This window comes from Pseudochaenichthys georgianus, chromosome 7 (assembly GCF_902827115.2).
Source record: "Pseudochaenichthys georgianus chromosome 7, fPseGeo1.2, whole genome shotgun sequence".
NCBI classification, from domain to species: domain Eukaryota; kingdom Metazoa; phylum Chordata; class Actinopteri; order Perciformes; family Channichthyidae; genus Pseudochaenichthys; species Pseudochaenichthys georgianus.
Window position 1 is genome coordinate 40,497,172 of NC_047509.1, and position 17,116 is coordinate 40,514,287.

The window sequence follows — 17,116 nt, forward strand, 5'->3', positions numbered from 1 at the left end:
GAATGTTTGATGTATAATATGTTCCAACCTGACAAACAGTGGACTTCTTGTCCATCAATAAAAGTTGCAATGCCACTTCCAATTACTTGTCTTAGCTGTGAGTCACATTTAAGGGCAATGCAAACAATGCATGAGTACGATGGACCAGAACAATACTACAGTGCTGATCAACGTATCGCAGAGGACTAACATGAAATAGTAAACACATACGTTTTATAAAAATTAGAGCTTTGCCAGTTCCGCTTGAATAAAGTCCTTTTAACAAAACCTCAGTCAACATAAATCATGAAACTCTCTTCAGTCTTCAGACTCTTTAGTGCATTCGGTCCCACAGTTAATACAAAGGTAAAAACAGTCAAAATCAAAAGTGCTTCAGTGACAGAGAGGATAAAGCATAATAAACTATTTAGAATAATATTTCACACAGGTGGCAAGGAAACCTTTGCCGATAAACTGTCACCTGCAAACCTTCAAAGGAACTCCATCTGTTCCATCATCTCGTCCCTACGTATGCTGCAGCATTTTGAATGAAAAATGTTACGAGACCTTTTGGTCCAGCCTGATAATAAAGAGTTACAATAGTCCAGCCTTGAAGTAACAAATGCATGGACTAGTTTTTCTGCAGTTCAAATTAATAAAAATGGACATGTCTTACTTTCAGATGAAGTGCAGCCTCACCTGGAACTTAGACTCAAACATTGAATGTGACCAAACTAAAGTGTGTATGTTCAGCAAAGCTTGCTCATGTTCTCCATTTTGTATTTGCAAAGAGAAGAACAACAGTTACATTGACTGACAGGTTAAAGCTCTCAGTCCCTACAACCACATCACACTGACTGTCCCTCTGTCTGTCCCTCTGACTGTCCCTCACACTGTGTCTTTGTCCCTCTGACTGTCCCTCACACTGTGTCTTTGTCCCTCTGACTGTCCCTCACACTGTGTCTTTATCCCTCACAATATCCCTCTGACTGTCCCTCACACTATCCCTCTGACTGTCCCTCACACTGTGTCTTTGTCCCTCACAATATCCCTCTGACTGTCCCTCATACTGTCCCTCTGACTGTCCCTCACACTGTGTCTTTGTCCCTCACAATATCCCTCTGACTGTCCCTCACACTGTTCCTCTGACTGTCCCTCACACTGTCCCTCACACTGTCCCTCACACTGTTCCTCACACTGTCCCTCACACTGTCCCTCACACTGTCCCTCACACTGTGTCTCTGACTGTCCCTCACACTGTGTCTCTGACTGTCCCTCACACTGTGTCTCTGACTGTCTAGCTAGCTTTGTTGGACTGGGATTTCTTTATTCTGAATTCTGCTTACCAAGCTCTGGTTTGTGGATTGTGTCTCTAGCAGAAACAGCAGACCTGAAATCACTGGAACATATTTCCAGTTTCATCTTTGTGTGAGTATTAATACTTTCATATCCTTGCTGCTGTTACTCACTGTGTCAATGCACAGCAAGAGTACATCATTCAGATAGATTAGGGGATGTTAGTGTCATGTTAAACATTTATATCAAAATGTTAAAGTCAAATATGTTTAATATGGTTGTATGACAGTACACCTGGTTCATGTGCCAGGCCGTTAGACGGGAGGCAGGCTGGAGGAGGGTTACTATAGCAGCACTGAGGCGTGTCCTGCTGGAGGAATGGACAGCAGGACAGAGTCTGTGTTGAATGGACAGCAGGACAGAGTCTGTGTTGAATGGACAGCCGGACAGAGTCTGTGTCGGGAGGACAGCCGGACAGAGTCTGTGTCGGGAGGACAGCAGGACAGAGTCTGTGTCGGGAGGACAGCCGGACAGAGTCTGTGTCGGGAGGACAGCCGGACAGAGTCTGTGTCGGGAGGACAGCCGGACAGAGTCTGTGTCGGGAGGACAGCAGGACGTCCAGCCTCAAACACTGATGCTGTGCTGTCGCAGTTTGGCCACAAGGAACTCGTGGGTTAAATTATGTCGTGTGATTATTCCAACAATCTGAAACAGATGGAAGAAAATGAACAAGAGTCCAGACAGAAAACAAAAGCCTGTGCATGCTGGAATAGCTACAGTGTTTTTATTTGGGGTTTTCTTCGGGTGTCATGATCAAAACATTGACTTAAACACGTAATACTGGAGGAAAAGCTCTCTTGGATGACCACTTACTTCTCCAACAGCGTTCACCACTGGCAGGTGTCGCAGGCCCATCGTCCTGAATAGGTTGAACACCTGGGAGATGTGGGTGTTGGGTGACACCGTGTAGGGGCTCGGGTTCATGTAGGGGGTGACATCCTGGAAACACAGAGTTCTTATTGTATTGCTTTTCCACTCTAATAAGTACTCTTCTATCTTAGTGTTTAAACAGGTCGTACCACTATCATGCGGGGGTTGAGCAGGGTGAGGTCCAAGTCATGGATATCCGGGTAACGTGGGTAATCTTCAGTCATCTCTGCATAGGACAACCTGGGCTGAGTGGCGCTCTGAATGTATAAAAAATATCTGTCACAAAAATGATTCCTAAGACCCCGCACTGCTGGCACTAGTTGGCGGCTGCATAAGCCCCTCAGTGAGAGAGATCACTCTGATTGGCTGATCATATTAATGCCTCTGAGGCCAACAGGATTAACGGTGGTCCACTCTGCTGACTTAAAGGCAGTAGCCGGCTCAGTCCAGCTAGAGTGAAGATAGAGATATCATCCCTGGCAATAGATGGTCACCATGGAATTAGGAATCAGCTGCACTGTGCCCTCTGTGTCTGTACTGCCTCAACCTGCTGCTATCTTCTTGCTATGTAATATGTATGTTTTGATCAGCATTCCCAGTATTGAAAGCCACTATGTTGCATGTTTTAACTGATTCTAGTTACTTTACCATTTTAAATTAATTTAGTTTTTAGGGTAACTTACAACATCTGTCCAGGGACTACAGATGAAACATTTCCTCTTGCCTAACTCTTGCGCATTCACAGAAATGTTAATCGACGTGCACTGTCCCTGTTAAATAATTAAATACAGTACATGTTAAGGAATATTTTTAATGTGATCTGTGCATTTGGAGACTTTTAGTATTTTCTCTCTCTTGTGTCTTGTTTGTAATTTGAACAGGGCAAAGGTCAAGAGGCGCTGCCTTTCCTGTGGGGGAAGTGTGGACCATGCACGTTGGCTTTAACAGGCCGTTTCTTTGTTTTCAGCATGTCTGGTACTAATTAGGGAAAGCGCGCGATTACCAGCTCCTCCCTTTTAACATATAGAGGTGCTTGCTGCCATTTTGTGCTCAGTGTTGTCAGGGTAATTCAATGATTGAGATACCTTGTGAATGCTCCGGCCGTTTGACTCTCAATAAACTTCAGTGGTTGATTAAGCAGATTCCAGCTTCCATTCTTTCACTGCATTGCTGAACAGAAGTTTCTTCACAAATTGGCGTCACGAACAGCATACCAAAAGATCTTCAGAGGCTGGTAAGTAAATTTCAATTTTGAGATTGGCTTGCCAGTATCTGTGGTTGACGGTATTATAAATTACCTGAAAAAAACTGAGCTGCTGCAATTTATTTTTGGTTTCTCTACTCGTTTACATTTGGAGGATTAATAAATAACCTTGGAAATCGGTGTCTAGGGGACTTTGTCCTGGCCGATTTACCCTGTGGTTGTTGCTGGGGCATGTGCCTACAGAACAAGCACGGCTCATGTAAAAACAATGAGAATATTTGGGGCTAATAAATAACCTGGGAATATCGACTTTCATCGATTTCCTCTGTGTGTGATTCTCGGAATTAAATTACCGGACAATTACACACAGCAAATATTCGGAGAGACCTTAAAGGAGAGCATCAGTAAAGTGGAGCTTCTGCATTAGAAGCAATGTGATAGATTTGTATTGAAACAAATCGCCGACTTCTGGAGATTTCAGAGGTTAAACTGCTTAAATCAACAGCATTCCTGCTGCGCTGCCGATTCTCTTCCCCCCCCCTGTGGAGAGCCGCAGGCAAAGAGAGAGGAACAGCACATGGTCACATTATTTCCACAAACACTGCCATTTTTGAACTAAAGAAAGTGGTTAAACGTGGTGTGAGAATGTCATATATGAATTGCTGAATTTAGCTGTTGTTTTTTTTGGAAGAAAGGGTGAGAAAAAAATTAAAGTTTTGGACGAAAAAAGCAAAGCACCACTAAATAAGCATAGTGGTTGTTGATTTGAGAATAAATTAGTTATTGCTCTTCAACAGATTCCGTTCTTAGCACTTGTACAAGGATTATGAGTAAGAAGGCACTCATAATTAAACAGATATTTTTCTACCCCCTCTGAAAGTCTCCCTAATTCGGATTAAACTAAGTTGGAAGAGTTTTCTGTTTGTTTGTCTAAATTGCAGTGTTTGTTTTATTGTACTAACCGTTAAACATGGGTAATACTGTCTCCACAAACGATTAGGTTGGTAAGAGGAAAAATAATTCACGCACCAAGACACTTCCAAAAAATCCTATTACAGACAGCCACTACACGCACATGTTTTCCCCCAATATGCCGTCTGGAATTGTCGGAAGAAGCTTGGATTGGTCTAAAGTTATGCCGTTTACCTCGTTACTTTGTGAACACTCACAACAGAATAGTCAGAAAGGGAAGATTCTGTTTGATTAGCCGTTAACTGACTACGCGCATGAACGCAATATTAGCAACTGTTGGCTGTGCCAAAATATGCCAGAATCTATGCATTCTCCTATGTTTAGCCCAATTCCTTTCACGAAAGCTGACTATGGGTTAGTCAGCTGGAATGACATAGCATCCAGAATTAGCGATGAGGCTGAGGACTGCTACACTCCTTCATATCCCATGGACTCTGAGAAACCGTTACAGTACGAGGGCTTAGTCTCGCTCATTGTTGATACAGTAAATAAAAATTACCTGCCTGACGGTTTCAAACGATTGATGTTTTTAAAACTAATATATGTGAAGAAATACATTAACCTAGCTTTTGAATACAGATTCCAGTTAGCTCTGGTCCAAACTAATTGTTCGGTTAATTCCACAAGTCCAACATGCACAAAACAACCAGACATGGCATCTTTGCTGGTTGAAGCTTTGGTGACAGTTGTGCCCTGGTTTGGCTCCAGAACAGTGGACTCTGTTGAGGTTAAAATACATGACTGTACGCAACCAATACCCCTTAGGCAATCCCCCTACACGGGACTGTTCAGTATATGTTCCCCCAATTGTAGTACATGAATGGAAGAATGTGTCCATCTGTTTCCAGAATGAAGCAGGATCTCACACCTCTCCAGATGTGGGACACAGCGACTGTAATACCATAGTGAGGGTAAAATTAGCCAGAATTCCCCTCCCACAGAGAGTTTACTTAGTTTGTGGGGACCGGGCCTATGGCTGTGTGCCCTTTGACATTTTTTATGGCACCTGTTATCTAGCCTACCTAATTCCTTTAATCGGTAAAGTAGAGGCTAATGAGATTGCAGCGATACTTCCCTCTCTACACAGGAACAGCAGGTCCATTACAAAAGGACAACAGATAGTGAGCCTATTTTTGCCTTGGTACGGTATTTATGTTACTCAGTAAATCGTGGCATTGTCCAAAGTAGTGGAAAATCATCTAAATGTATCTAACACAGCGATGTTAGCTGAACACAAAGAATTGCAGGAAGTTAGGACAGTAGCACTACAGAATCGCATGGCGCTGGACCTCCTCTTAGCTGCCCAGGGGGGCGCATGTAGAGTAATTGGAACTGAGTGCTGTTCCTTTGTCTCTGATACGACGCCTGAAGTTATGGATATGGTTCATGATACGGCTAACGGGATAAAAGAATTGCATGAAACTCATGGGTTTACATTTGGGGATTTAAGTGGAACCCTTGGATCCTGGGGAGCGGGGTTGGTTAAATGTGTTGTTACTGTTGCAGTGTTTATCTTGGTTGTGCTAATCCTAGTGACCTGTTTGATCACTGTAGTTAAATTAGCCATACGCAGGGTTGCCAAGACCGCCCTCCAGGCCCCACAGAGGCTAGTGGGGTACTCTACTGTAGATGACACAATGTTGATGTACGACGCCGAGCTTCCAGACCCATGGGTCTCCATCGCAGTTTCTGCACCTTGGGTACCCCCATTCAGCGATTGATAAATTGATTAAAGTTGACACTCAGAATAAAGAATAGATTTTTTGATTTTTCCTTGAATAAAGAACAGATGTTTTGATTTTCCTTGAATAAAGAACAGATGTTTTTGATTTTTCCTTCCTCAGGTTGTTACAATAAAATGTCTGATTTTTCCTTTTCAGATTTTGAACAAATGTATTTGAATAAAATGTATGTAGTAAAAGTGCCTTACTCTTGAATAGGCGTACTGAAGTAAACGTAATGTAATGTTAAAGATTGAGGACACTGTAGCTTTACAGATTACAGATTGATTCATCACTGTGAATTTATACCTTAACTGGGAATTTTAACTGGATCTCTTATGATTCTGATTTCTTATAATCCTAAATTCTAATTGTGTTTTAATAAGTAATTGCCTTGAAGTAAATCTTTGAGATGTAAACTGATTTTGAATTTGTGTTTGATGAATGAGATTAACTGAGTGATAAATGATAAAAGATCTTGTTTTTGAAACATATATTTTTACTATTATATTTTTGTATTGCATGTGTGTTATTATTGTGCTTTTTGACAAAAGAAGTCAAACACTGACGAGAGATGATTTTTCTATTGTGGTTGTCTGTAGTATCAACCATTGTGGTTGAATGTTTCAATCTTATTCTGCTTTTGATGTAATTAATGTAATGGGAACCCACACAACTCTGAGGACGTTTTATTTGATTTAAGTAGTGACTGAAATACAGACATGCTCACTTTATATTAATCACATGCAGCTTTGGGTGTAAACAACTTTTTCTGCACCTAAAGATCCCCTGCCCTCCACAAATTGATAACATGTGGGTCTCTGAGGGTGAAGTAAATCAGTTCCAGAAAAACAGATGGTAGGAAAACAAATCAAAAGGGCACACTCATGTTTCCTCTTCCTCTCAACCCCCACTGCTGAACACTCTAGACCAGGGATGGGCAAATGGCGGCCTCTTTTTTTTAGTACTGATACTGTCCACTAGATTCCTAGTTACGTCGCGAGCTACGTACATGATTTCAAATACCGCAAAATAATCTATGACACATTTGTGTGTATTGTATTTATTTCCCGGGAAAACACTCACAAGAAATCGATGGACTGTCCACTCCAAGTAGGGAATGAGTCTTTACTCCAAGTGAAGGAGTTCAAGTATATCGGGGTCTTGTTCTCGAGTGAGGGAACAATGGAGCGTGAGATGGGCCGGAGAATCGGAGCAGCGGGAGCGGTACTGCAGTCGCTTTACCGCACCGTTGTGACGAAAAGGGAGCTGAGCCAGAAGGCAAAGCTCTCTGTCTACCGGGCCATTTTCGTTCCTACCCTCACCTATGGTCATGAAGGATGGGTCATGACCGAAAGAACGAGATCGCGGATACAAGCGGCCGAGATGGGTTTCCTCCGCCGGGTGGCTGGTGTCTCCCTTAGGGATAAGGTGAGAAGTTCTGTCATCCGGGAGGGACTCGGAGTTGAGCCGCTCCTCCTTCGCGTCGAAAGGAGCCAGTTGAGGTGGTTCGGGCACCTAGTTAGGATGCCACCTGGGCGCCTCCCTAGGGAGGTGTTCCAGGCACGTCCAGCTGGGAAGAGACCAAGGGGTAGACCTAGGACCAGGCGGAGGGATTATATCTCTTCGCTGGCCTGGGAGCGCCTTGGGATCCCCCAGTCAGAGCTGGTTGATGTCGCCAGGGAAAAAAAAGTGTGGGGCTCTCTGCTGGAACTGCTACCCCCGCGACCCGACCACGAATAAGCGGGAGAAGATGGGTGGATGGATGGACACTCACAAGAAACACCAGCTGTTGTTATGCCTGCTGAGATGTCAAGTTACCGCTTGTAATTATGCCTTTACAAGCTTCAGGGTTGTATTTATCATCTGAATTTGGCGAAACAAGTTTAATATTCTGAAAGCCAAGACTTTGTTTATTTGAAATCAGATGAAAACAAATTTTGATTACTATACGATTTTCATTCATAATTTCAATGGGAGGGAGGGGGAGTGGCGCTGAGGAACAGCAGAGTGGGGGTTGACAGGTGTCTGTGTTGACATTCTAAATGCAGATCTATTATGATTTTCTGATATTTTCACAACAACAGGGCGACTGGAATTAAGCTAAGTGGAGAGTGGTGTGAAATTGGTAAACAAGTAAATTTTGACTGTCTTATTTGTGCAAACATATTATAAGCATCATGTTCAATAATAATAATAGTAATAATAATTGAATTTATATAGCGCCTTTCATAACCTCAAGGTCGTTTTACAAAGAAAGAAGAATTCAATGAAGAATACAGACGCACTTCAGCTGGAGAGTTATTAACAGAACGTACGTGCAGTGTAATGCTGGCTGTAGGCTTTGCGGAGTTTTCAATTATGATTTAATGCCTTTGTGTGTGTGTGTGTGTGTGTGTGTGTGTGTGTGTGTGTGTGTGTGTGTGTGTGTGTGTGTGTGTGTGTGTGTGTATGTGTGTGTGTGTGTGTGTGTGTGTGTGTGTGTGTGTGTGTGTGTATGTGTGTGCAACTGACCGACTGATTCTCAGTGTAGCAGACTCCCCTGATGAGCAGGGTGACCAGCTGGGAGCGCAGGATGAGGCCGTGGAAGGTGAGCGGTCTGAAGCGCTCCTCCATGCTCCACTCCTCACTGGGGGACTGGTCGGGGTACAGGTTGGGGTACGGAGCGTGCCTTCACGTGCACAACACAACCATTTCATTAAAACCCACAAAATGTTTTCTGTATAGTGATACAGTTGTAGGGTCATACTGTGAACCCTGAAATGAGTACCACAATGTTTTATGTTAAAAATGTATAGTAGCAAACTGCCGGATGCTAGCTTGTATATGTTGAGCAATTTGCAATATCCGACATATATATCTGGACATGTATGTAATCCCGGTGGGCTGCTTTTGATGAATTTGGGGTTGATTTTTTGTTTTAGGAGACTCAAAACTGCCATTTTTGATCCTACAAATTTCAGAAATTGATTCACACACACCGAAAATGTTCCAAATCGGGCAAGCCATTTTTTAACTATTGTCTGCATATGGGAATTAATGCTGATTAATGCAACTTGTGCTAATTATGCAAATTGCCCAACATATGCAAGTTAGCATCCAGCAGTTTGTATGTGCTGGGGACCCTACTATACATTTCTATCATAAAACCTTGGGGTCAACATTTCACGGCAAGAAGACTAAAATGTAAAAAGCCAGTAAATGACAGAGTGCTCTTGTGAACTGGTGCAGCTGGGTGTTTACAGTCACAACACTTTGTCTGTCGGGGGGTGGTACAGGAACATGTTAAACGTGTGTAGTGTGTGACCGACCTCCTCTCTAGCATCTGCTGCAGCAGGTCCTCCCCCCGCTCCCCCTCGGCGGCGATGTGCTCCTCACAGACGTTCCTCAGCTCGCTGGACGGGTATGACTTCATAGACTGGCAGCGCCGCCGCTGCTCCCCCGCACGGGACATCACACTGGATTTCTGGATGGGAATTTGAAGAGCATGTTTCCTCAGTTTGCTGGATCCATTCCAACAGCATTCACTTTGGTTCCATTATCCAGTCAACGGTGTAAAATAAGAATTGAAAATATCTTTCTCTTGGATTGATTACATTAGAACATTGAATGTGTTGTTTAACATGTGTGTGCTTTGATTGTAAATATAGTACAAATCTTTCATGGTATAAGTGACTTATAACAACTTGCTACTAAGAATAAAGCTAAATAAATGTTTACTTAGATATTGCCTTGGAGCAGAACTAGTCATTGATGTGCAACATTGTTCACACTTACCAAGTGCAATTAAACATATTAAAGGCATTGACCTTTTGTATAAATGTTATGAAAACACCTATGAGAGTGTACACACTTCCATTGTCATTTGGTATAAATGACAAATTGGTTCTTAATTGTACCGGGAAAAAAACGGACAAAACCTTAAGATGGGAGGATCAGTGCTGTTCCTTATTACTCTAGCTCCAAGTTAAAGTTAAAGGAAATGTGAAAAGGGCTAATTTGGGTAGTAAGGACATGTTCAGCTGCTGCTATACTCAGACCTCTACCTCCCTCCACTGGTCGCCCCGCTGAATACACTGTGGCGTGTTACTAGTGAATGTCGTGCTGCCAGCAGTATAACTGAAGTGTTCCCTGTTTTCTCTGAAGAGAACACAGACAGGCAGGGTATTGGTCTCCGTGTACAGTGGAACTGTTGCATGTGTTCAAGATGTTTCCATTCTCGACTGACCTTAAAGCGGATGTTGTTGCTGACCAAGATGTTGCCCTTCATGAAGTCCTGCTCGTTGTACCGGTTCTCTGTCACCACAGGGAAGGCGTTGTAGACAGTGGTGCGCAGGATGCTGACCAGAGACTGGACCCGTGTGTGGGGGTACACATAGGTCAGGTTGGGCTCCATGATATCATTAGCTGTCAGCCTGGATAAAGGAGGGAAGGAACAAAGAGACTTCCTGTTTAAGGTGATGATAGAACAACTCCTGACAGACTGAGGATTGTAATGGTAAACTTACTATTAGGGTAGTTTATCATTGTCTTATTACTGCAAACTTTATATTGTACCTTATATGGGCACATACATTGCAGCAGTTCCCAGAATGATGTGTTTTGCTTGTAACCTCTGTGGGCACTTACAACAGGTCCTATAAAAATGTATTTTAGCTTAGACACTTGTCTATCAGCACTTTCTCCTGTTTCCATAAAGATGTTTCGACCGGCATGACCTTAAAAACGCTGAAGTAAGGTCTAGGGGATATGGGTCAGGTCATGTCCTCTGCCTGCTGTATGAATGACATCTAAGGTCACCCAAGGTCTGAACTTCAGAAGGGGGGCTAGGTGCCAAGTATAGGGCGATGGGCAAGTTCCTGTTTAGCTTCTTTGTCTTATAATCAAGTTCTCCATTTCTTAGCTTCCATGTGTTGCTGACAAGTTTCCCCACTTCCCCTTTTTGCTGAGTGGGCCCCGGTTCGATCTATTAGTGATTGACAGTTTCAGTTCCTTTGGAAAGCTTATCTCTCCTGCCAGGGCCCCTCCCCATAAGTGATGAAATATTGTTGAACTGACTAAATGCTATATAACCTGTATGCATCTTTCACTCGTTGATAACAAGGATAAGTATGGATAACAATCAGCTGGTTCATGGACGCACACAATGAGATGCTTAGAACGGATCATGCTGAGCTCGGGTGTCAAACTCAATTCATCCGGGCCCCATCAACATTACTCCCCTTTAAAGAGGGACGTTTGTAACTGTAAGATTCTAATTATATATATAGTTATATATTATTTGTCTTCTTTACTTGCTTGTAAAGCGCTTTAGCACCAGGAAAAGCGCTTTTAGCACCAGGAAAAGCGCTTTATAAATCACATGTATTATTATTATTATTATATAAATATATGTACTCTATATCATATTAGATAATTGCCCTGCTTATCATTCGTTTTAGTAATAACTAATTAATCATTTGCTCTGAAAGCAGAAGTCTAGGGAAAATAATTGCAATCGGACATTCAATTGTACAATGATTATACAATTATGTTCAGAAAATGAATGAATTTAGATACAAATCATATGTTGTGCATCGATATACCCTCATGTATATAGACACAAATGACTGTGTGTATGCAAACACACTTACATTTCTGGGTGTTATTATAAATCCCATGAAGTTATGAGATTAAAAGACCCTCATCATCACTCATACAGTGGAGGAAATAAGTATTTGATCCCTTGGCAATTTTGTAAGTGTGCCCACTTACAAAGAAATGAACAGTCTATCATTTTAATGGTAGGTTTATTTGACTAATAAGAGAGAGAATATCAAAAAGAATACCCAGAAATGTACATTATATAACACATAAATTGATTTGCCTTTAATTGTGGGAAATAATTATTTGATCCCCTTGCAACCAACAAGGATCTGGCTCCCATAGACCGGTTCTTCTTTTAAGAAAGTACTCCTAATATCAACTTGTTACCTGTATAAGAGACACCTGTCCACAGAATCAATCAATCAGATTCCAACCTCTCCACCAGGGGCCAGACTAAAGAGCTGTCTCAGGACCTCAGGGCCAAGACATCCACAAGGCTGGGACCAAGACCATCAGAGAGCAGCTTGGTGGGGAGGAGACCACTGTTGGTGCCATTATTCAGAAATGGAAGAAACACAAAATGAGCATCAGTCACCCTCGGTCTGGGGCACTACACAAGATCTGCCCCGTGGGGTATTGAAGATCAGGAGAAAGGTGAGGGGTCAGCCAAGAACTACACAGGAGGAACTTGTTAATGATCTCCAGGCAGCTGGGACCACAGACCCAAGACAACTATTGGTAACACACGACACCATAATGGATCACACCCTGCAGCGCCTGAAGGCCCCCTGCTCAAGAAGAACACGAGAGGCCGTCTGAAGTTTGAGAACAAACCTCTGAATGATTCAGAGAAGAGGATGTGGTCAGATGAGACCAACATGTAGATCTTTGGCATCAACTGGACACGCTGTGTTTGGAGGAAGAGAGATGCTGAGTATAACCCCAGAACACCATCCCCACCGTCAGCATGGAGGTGGAAGCATTCTGCTGTGGGGTGTTTCTCTGCTAAGGGGACAGGAGCACTTCCCTGCATCGAGGAGAGGGTGGACGGGGCCATGCACCTTACAATCTTGGCCCATAGCCTCCTTCCCTCAGCCAGGACACTGACAATGGGTCCCGGAGGGGTCTTCCAGCAGGACAATGACCCTGAACATACGGCCAAGGCAACACAGGAGCTGCTACAGAAGAAGCACATGTAGCTGATGGAGGGGCCTAGCCAGTCTCCGGACTTTAATCCCATAGAACATCTGTGGAGGGAGCTGAAGTTTTGAGATGCCAGGCATCAGCCTCAAAGCCTTCAGGATCTGGAGAGGACCTTCAGAGAGGAGTGGACCAACATCCTTCCTGAGATGTGCACAGACCTGGAGACCAGCTACAAGAAGTGACCTCTGTGCTGTCCAACAATGGTTTCTCCACCAAGTACTAACACATGTTCTGCAAGGGGATCAAATCATTATTTCCCACAGTTAAATGCTAATAAATTGTTATATTTTATATAATGTCAATTTCTGGATTTTCTTTTGGATATTCTTACTCTCACTGTTAAAATAAACCTACCATTACATTCAATTATATACTGTGCATTTCTTTGTAAGTGGGCAAACTTACAAAATCTGCAAGGGATCAAACAATTATTTCCTTCACTGTATCCGGGGGGGGGGGGGGGGGGGGGGGGGGGCGCTGAGCAGAGTGAGAGGAGCCGGTGATCACTGAGGCTATCATCCTGCCCTTACAAGCTCCATAAATGTATTCATCGTCTAAATATGGTGATAAGCATTCCACATTCTAAAAGCCAAGACATTTTTTGTTCCATATCAACCAAAAAAAACAACAAATGACCGAAATCATGGACATCTTGGAATGAGCAGGAGCGACATGCGGCTTTTGTTCGCGGGCTCACATACTCTGGTGTAGAGTACTTCGTGACCACAGAGTGTGAACGCTGTGATCAGCTGTTTTAGCGCAGTTCTCCAGTGAACGGGGGGGGGGGGGGGGGGGGGGGGGGGGGGGGAGCCGGTTGGCGTAGTTTTGGCACAGTTCCGTTGTACAGACCGACGTTAACAGCAGCCCTGTCTGTGCACACGGAGACCGACTCTGCCGTCCGGTGATCGAACCGCCTTCTGGAAAAGCTTCACAAGTACGTCGGTACGCAAATGCGCTTTGTGACACAAGTGACGGTACGCATTTCAAATTGTTGCCGCGCATGCGTCCCAGTTATGTGCACCCCTGCTTATGGCGCTTTTCCACTGCAGCACGTAGCACGGTTTAAGCGGGCTGGGCGAAACCCGGCCTGCTTTTGTTTGCTTTTCCACTAGGGGCAGTTCCGGCTCAGGGCTACTTTTTCACCTTTTTTCTGGCCCTCCAAAATCGAGGTTCTTACCGGGCCAACAAGCGGGCTGAGTATGCTAAACTAGTGAGGTAAACACTCTCGACTGCTGAATGGTCAGAGAGAATCGCTGGCAAGGGGGCTACAACTACAACAAGATGATCGTATTTTATCGTGATTTAATTGTAATACACGTTTCAAAATGATGTCGAAGTAACAACACACTGATACCGGTCTGCAGACAGACGGCGGGGGAAAAACCTTTTAAAATGCGTGTTTTTCTGAATGGAGATCGGATCGACCAGGCTAAGCTAACGTTGTAGCTGCTCCGTCCACACTCACAACAACGGCCTACAGACATAAATAAAGCAGCGACTCCATTCGCCATGACACAGACAGTCTGTAGTTTGTACTTGTTTAACTTGTGTCTAGTTTCTGAACAGATATGAGGAGCTGTGAGCTCTGAGGGCTAACAGCTAACGGCTGATGTTTTGGTTTTGTGGTTCGCATTAAGGATGACGTCACGGCAGAGCGTCGCTCTGCCCGCCAAACAGCCGATTGCCCCGCCTAACCCTAACCCTGAGGCACGATGCGCACCAACAACCCACTGCTCTAGGAGGCACACCCATGAATGGCATGGTTTGAGTGTGTCGGTATCCAACAATCCACATGCTAGCAGCTAACCTTCGTGTAAGTGTGTGTGACAGTGAGAGTTCAGCCCCCAGAACTAATCTTACTTGTCCATTTCAACCTCAGTCTCCCACTCCAGCAGCGGCACTCCTCTCAGCTGGATGTGGATGTCATAGATGCCTTTGTTGAAAAAATCTCCCGTCCACTTGGCAACCTGGTGGTCAACACAAAAGCATGAAGCACGTGAACCCAACAAGAACGACATGACTATTATTCACAACTCTCACTGCTCAAGACCAACATGGAAACATTGACTCCTTGTGAAACAAATGGTTAATTGTTGCTGTACCATTAGAGTAATCATGATGGGCAGCCCATATGTGATTTCATTGGTGGATTCAATGAGGATGACGGTCAGACTAATGGTCATCCTGACCACGCCTCCCAGGAAGGCAGCAGCTCCAATCAGAGCAAAGGTCCCTGGGTAGATGTCCATTCCCAGCTTCCTAACAGAGGACAGACCAGAGGGGACAGAGTGAGGATTGTGTGGTGAGTGTAAAGACGTGAGTCTCCATCAGGAAGCAGCATGGCTTCATCCTCAGACAATGGGCCCCACCACCTCTCCTCCAGAGAGGCAACACACACAGGGATTCAGCCTCTGCTTTGTGTCTTTCTGTTGTCATTGCGTTGGTAGGCTACTTCAGGAATCCATCCATTTGAGCAGGCTGTGGCTCTCTATGTTTAGTCTGTTTTCTACCATTGTTCCAAAGTACCTTTGAACCTTCACCTTCATAAGTATCTTTACATTCTCTCCTTATTCACTTTTGTCTGCATTTCTCATGTCTTTGTGTGAGTCACATGGTATGGTTAGCTTAGCATAAAGACCAGGGGCGTCGCCTGGACCTGAAAACATTCGGGGCTTAGCCCACACGCTACAGTCGAATGTTCTACTGCAACACTCATTCATAGGCTAACTCACCAGTGAGCAGAAAGCAGTGGGTTCTATAGGAACAATAAAGAATACAAATAACCTTTCACAAACAGCTCTTTCATAAGTGCTTACAGTGAGGAAGACATTTAAACTGTTATTGGCCTTCACAGGCTGCTGTAAACTAAACACCACTCTCTGACAGAACACCTCTCCGAGTGATTTAACTCATGTCTAACTTTCTCTTTTCAGCCGCAGACCCCATGTCGCCTCTTTATGTGCGTCGCTAAGTTCCTCGCACTACTTGTGTACTTTAAAGCGGCACGGCATCATTTACAATTTGGCGAGCGATTTTTCAAGTTGTCCGTCTTTCTTGCAAAATCCGAAGTGTTGCCAAACATTTGATTTGTAGGTATTTTTCGGTGCGCTGTGTTTCTCTTTCTCCTCGACTTCCATGTGTGTTGATAACTGAGACTCTCGGCCTCCGTAGTGCGAAGCAAAGATCAAAGATCGTCTCTGCTGAGTGCTGATTGGATGAGGGGATATTATATGAATGAATCGGTTTTTTACCGATGCAAAGACGCTGCAATCGATGCATCGCGAGTTCAACCCAAACTGTAGCCGATGTGCACTCTTTCAACCAGTGCACTCGCATCTTGAACGTTTATGCCGGTGCACCGATGCGGATCAGTGAATCTTAACATCCCTAACACACAGTTACTGAGCACAGCCAGGGGTTGGGGAGGCAAACATCCGACAGTCTGATTTATAACAACATTCAAAACCCAACTCAAAACCCACCTGTTCAAACTGGCATTTTCCCTATAATCTGTACCCTGTGTCCTTTTGTGTCCTTTTGTGTCCTTTTGTGTCCTTTTGTGTCCTTTTGTAGTCAATTTCCTGTTGTTTGTCTCGTCTTACCCCGGCTGATACTTCACTAAATCCACTGTTTTAATTTGTAAGGTAAAATTGTAAATGTAAATTGTAAATCTGTAACCCTGTAAGGTGTCCTTGGGTGTTTTGAAAGGCGCCCGCCAAAATAAATGTATTATTATTATTATTATTATTATTATTATTATTATTATTATTATTATTAAACAGTCCAAAACAGCACTTTTGGACTCATCATGAGACATTTTGATAGACACACTTGGGTGGGGAAGCCTCTGAGTGTGTGGCAGTGCTGCAGAGCGTCTCTGGCTGTGTGAGGGCTCTAACCTCCGGTGAACACAGGTTCAGTTTTAGATCATGCTCTGGCCGCCTGCGGGGAACATCTGTCTCTTAAGCTGCTAAATGTTCTACCTATGGCACCGGTTGATAGTGAGATCATTTACTGCATCAGATTCTGACCCCTGTTTGATGAGACATGTCATAGTTAGAGAGAACGAGGCACAGCCACACATGTGTCATTAGAAAATCATGAGAACATGCTTCTTACACTTTGAGGATGTTGGCAACCAGACGTCCAAAAGCGGCCCCACAGAGCAGTGAGGGGACAAAGAGTCCGCTGGGCACAGACACACCGTAGGTCCAGCAGGCCAACA

The 17,116-nt window shown here is 43.9% G+C and overlaps 1 protein-coding gene across 1 annotated transcript in view; it reads right to left on the minus strand.

The window, feature by feature from the left end:
• clcn6 (chloride channel 6) overlaps window positions 1–17,116 on the minus strand; it is a 34,831-nt gene continuing 17,715 nt past the window's right edge. The window contains exons 15-23 of the mRNA XM_034087596.2: window positions 17,011–17,116; window positions 14,994–15,150; window positions 14,752–14,858; window positions 10,331–10,517; window positions 9,414–9,568; window positions 8,617–8,773; window positions 2,355–2,462; window positions 2,149–2,274; window positions 1–1,980 (exon numbers count right to left, since the gene is read on the minus strand). The exon at window positions 17,011–17,116 is cut by the window's right edge and continues 48 nt beyond it. Coding sequence (XP_033943487.1) covers window positions 1,900–1,980; window positions 2,149–2,274; window positions 2,355–2,462; window positions 8,617–8,773; window positions 9,414–9,568; window positions 10,331–10,517; window positions 14,752–14,858; window positions 14,994–15,150; window positions 17,011–17,116 — 1,184 coding nt within the window. The 3' untranslated portion in view covers window positions 1–1,899. The remainder of the gene's footprint in view (window positions 1,981–2,148; window positions 2,275–2,354; window positions 2,463–8,616; window positions 8,774–9,413; window positions 9,569–10,330; window positions 10,518–14,751; window positions 14,859–14,993; window positions 15,151–17,010) is intronic.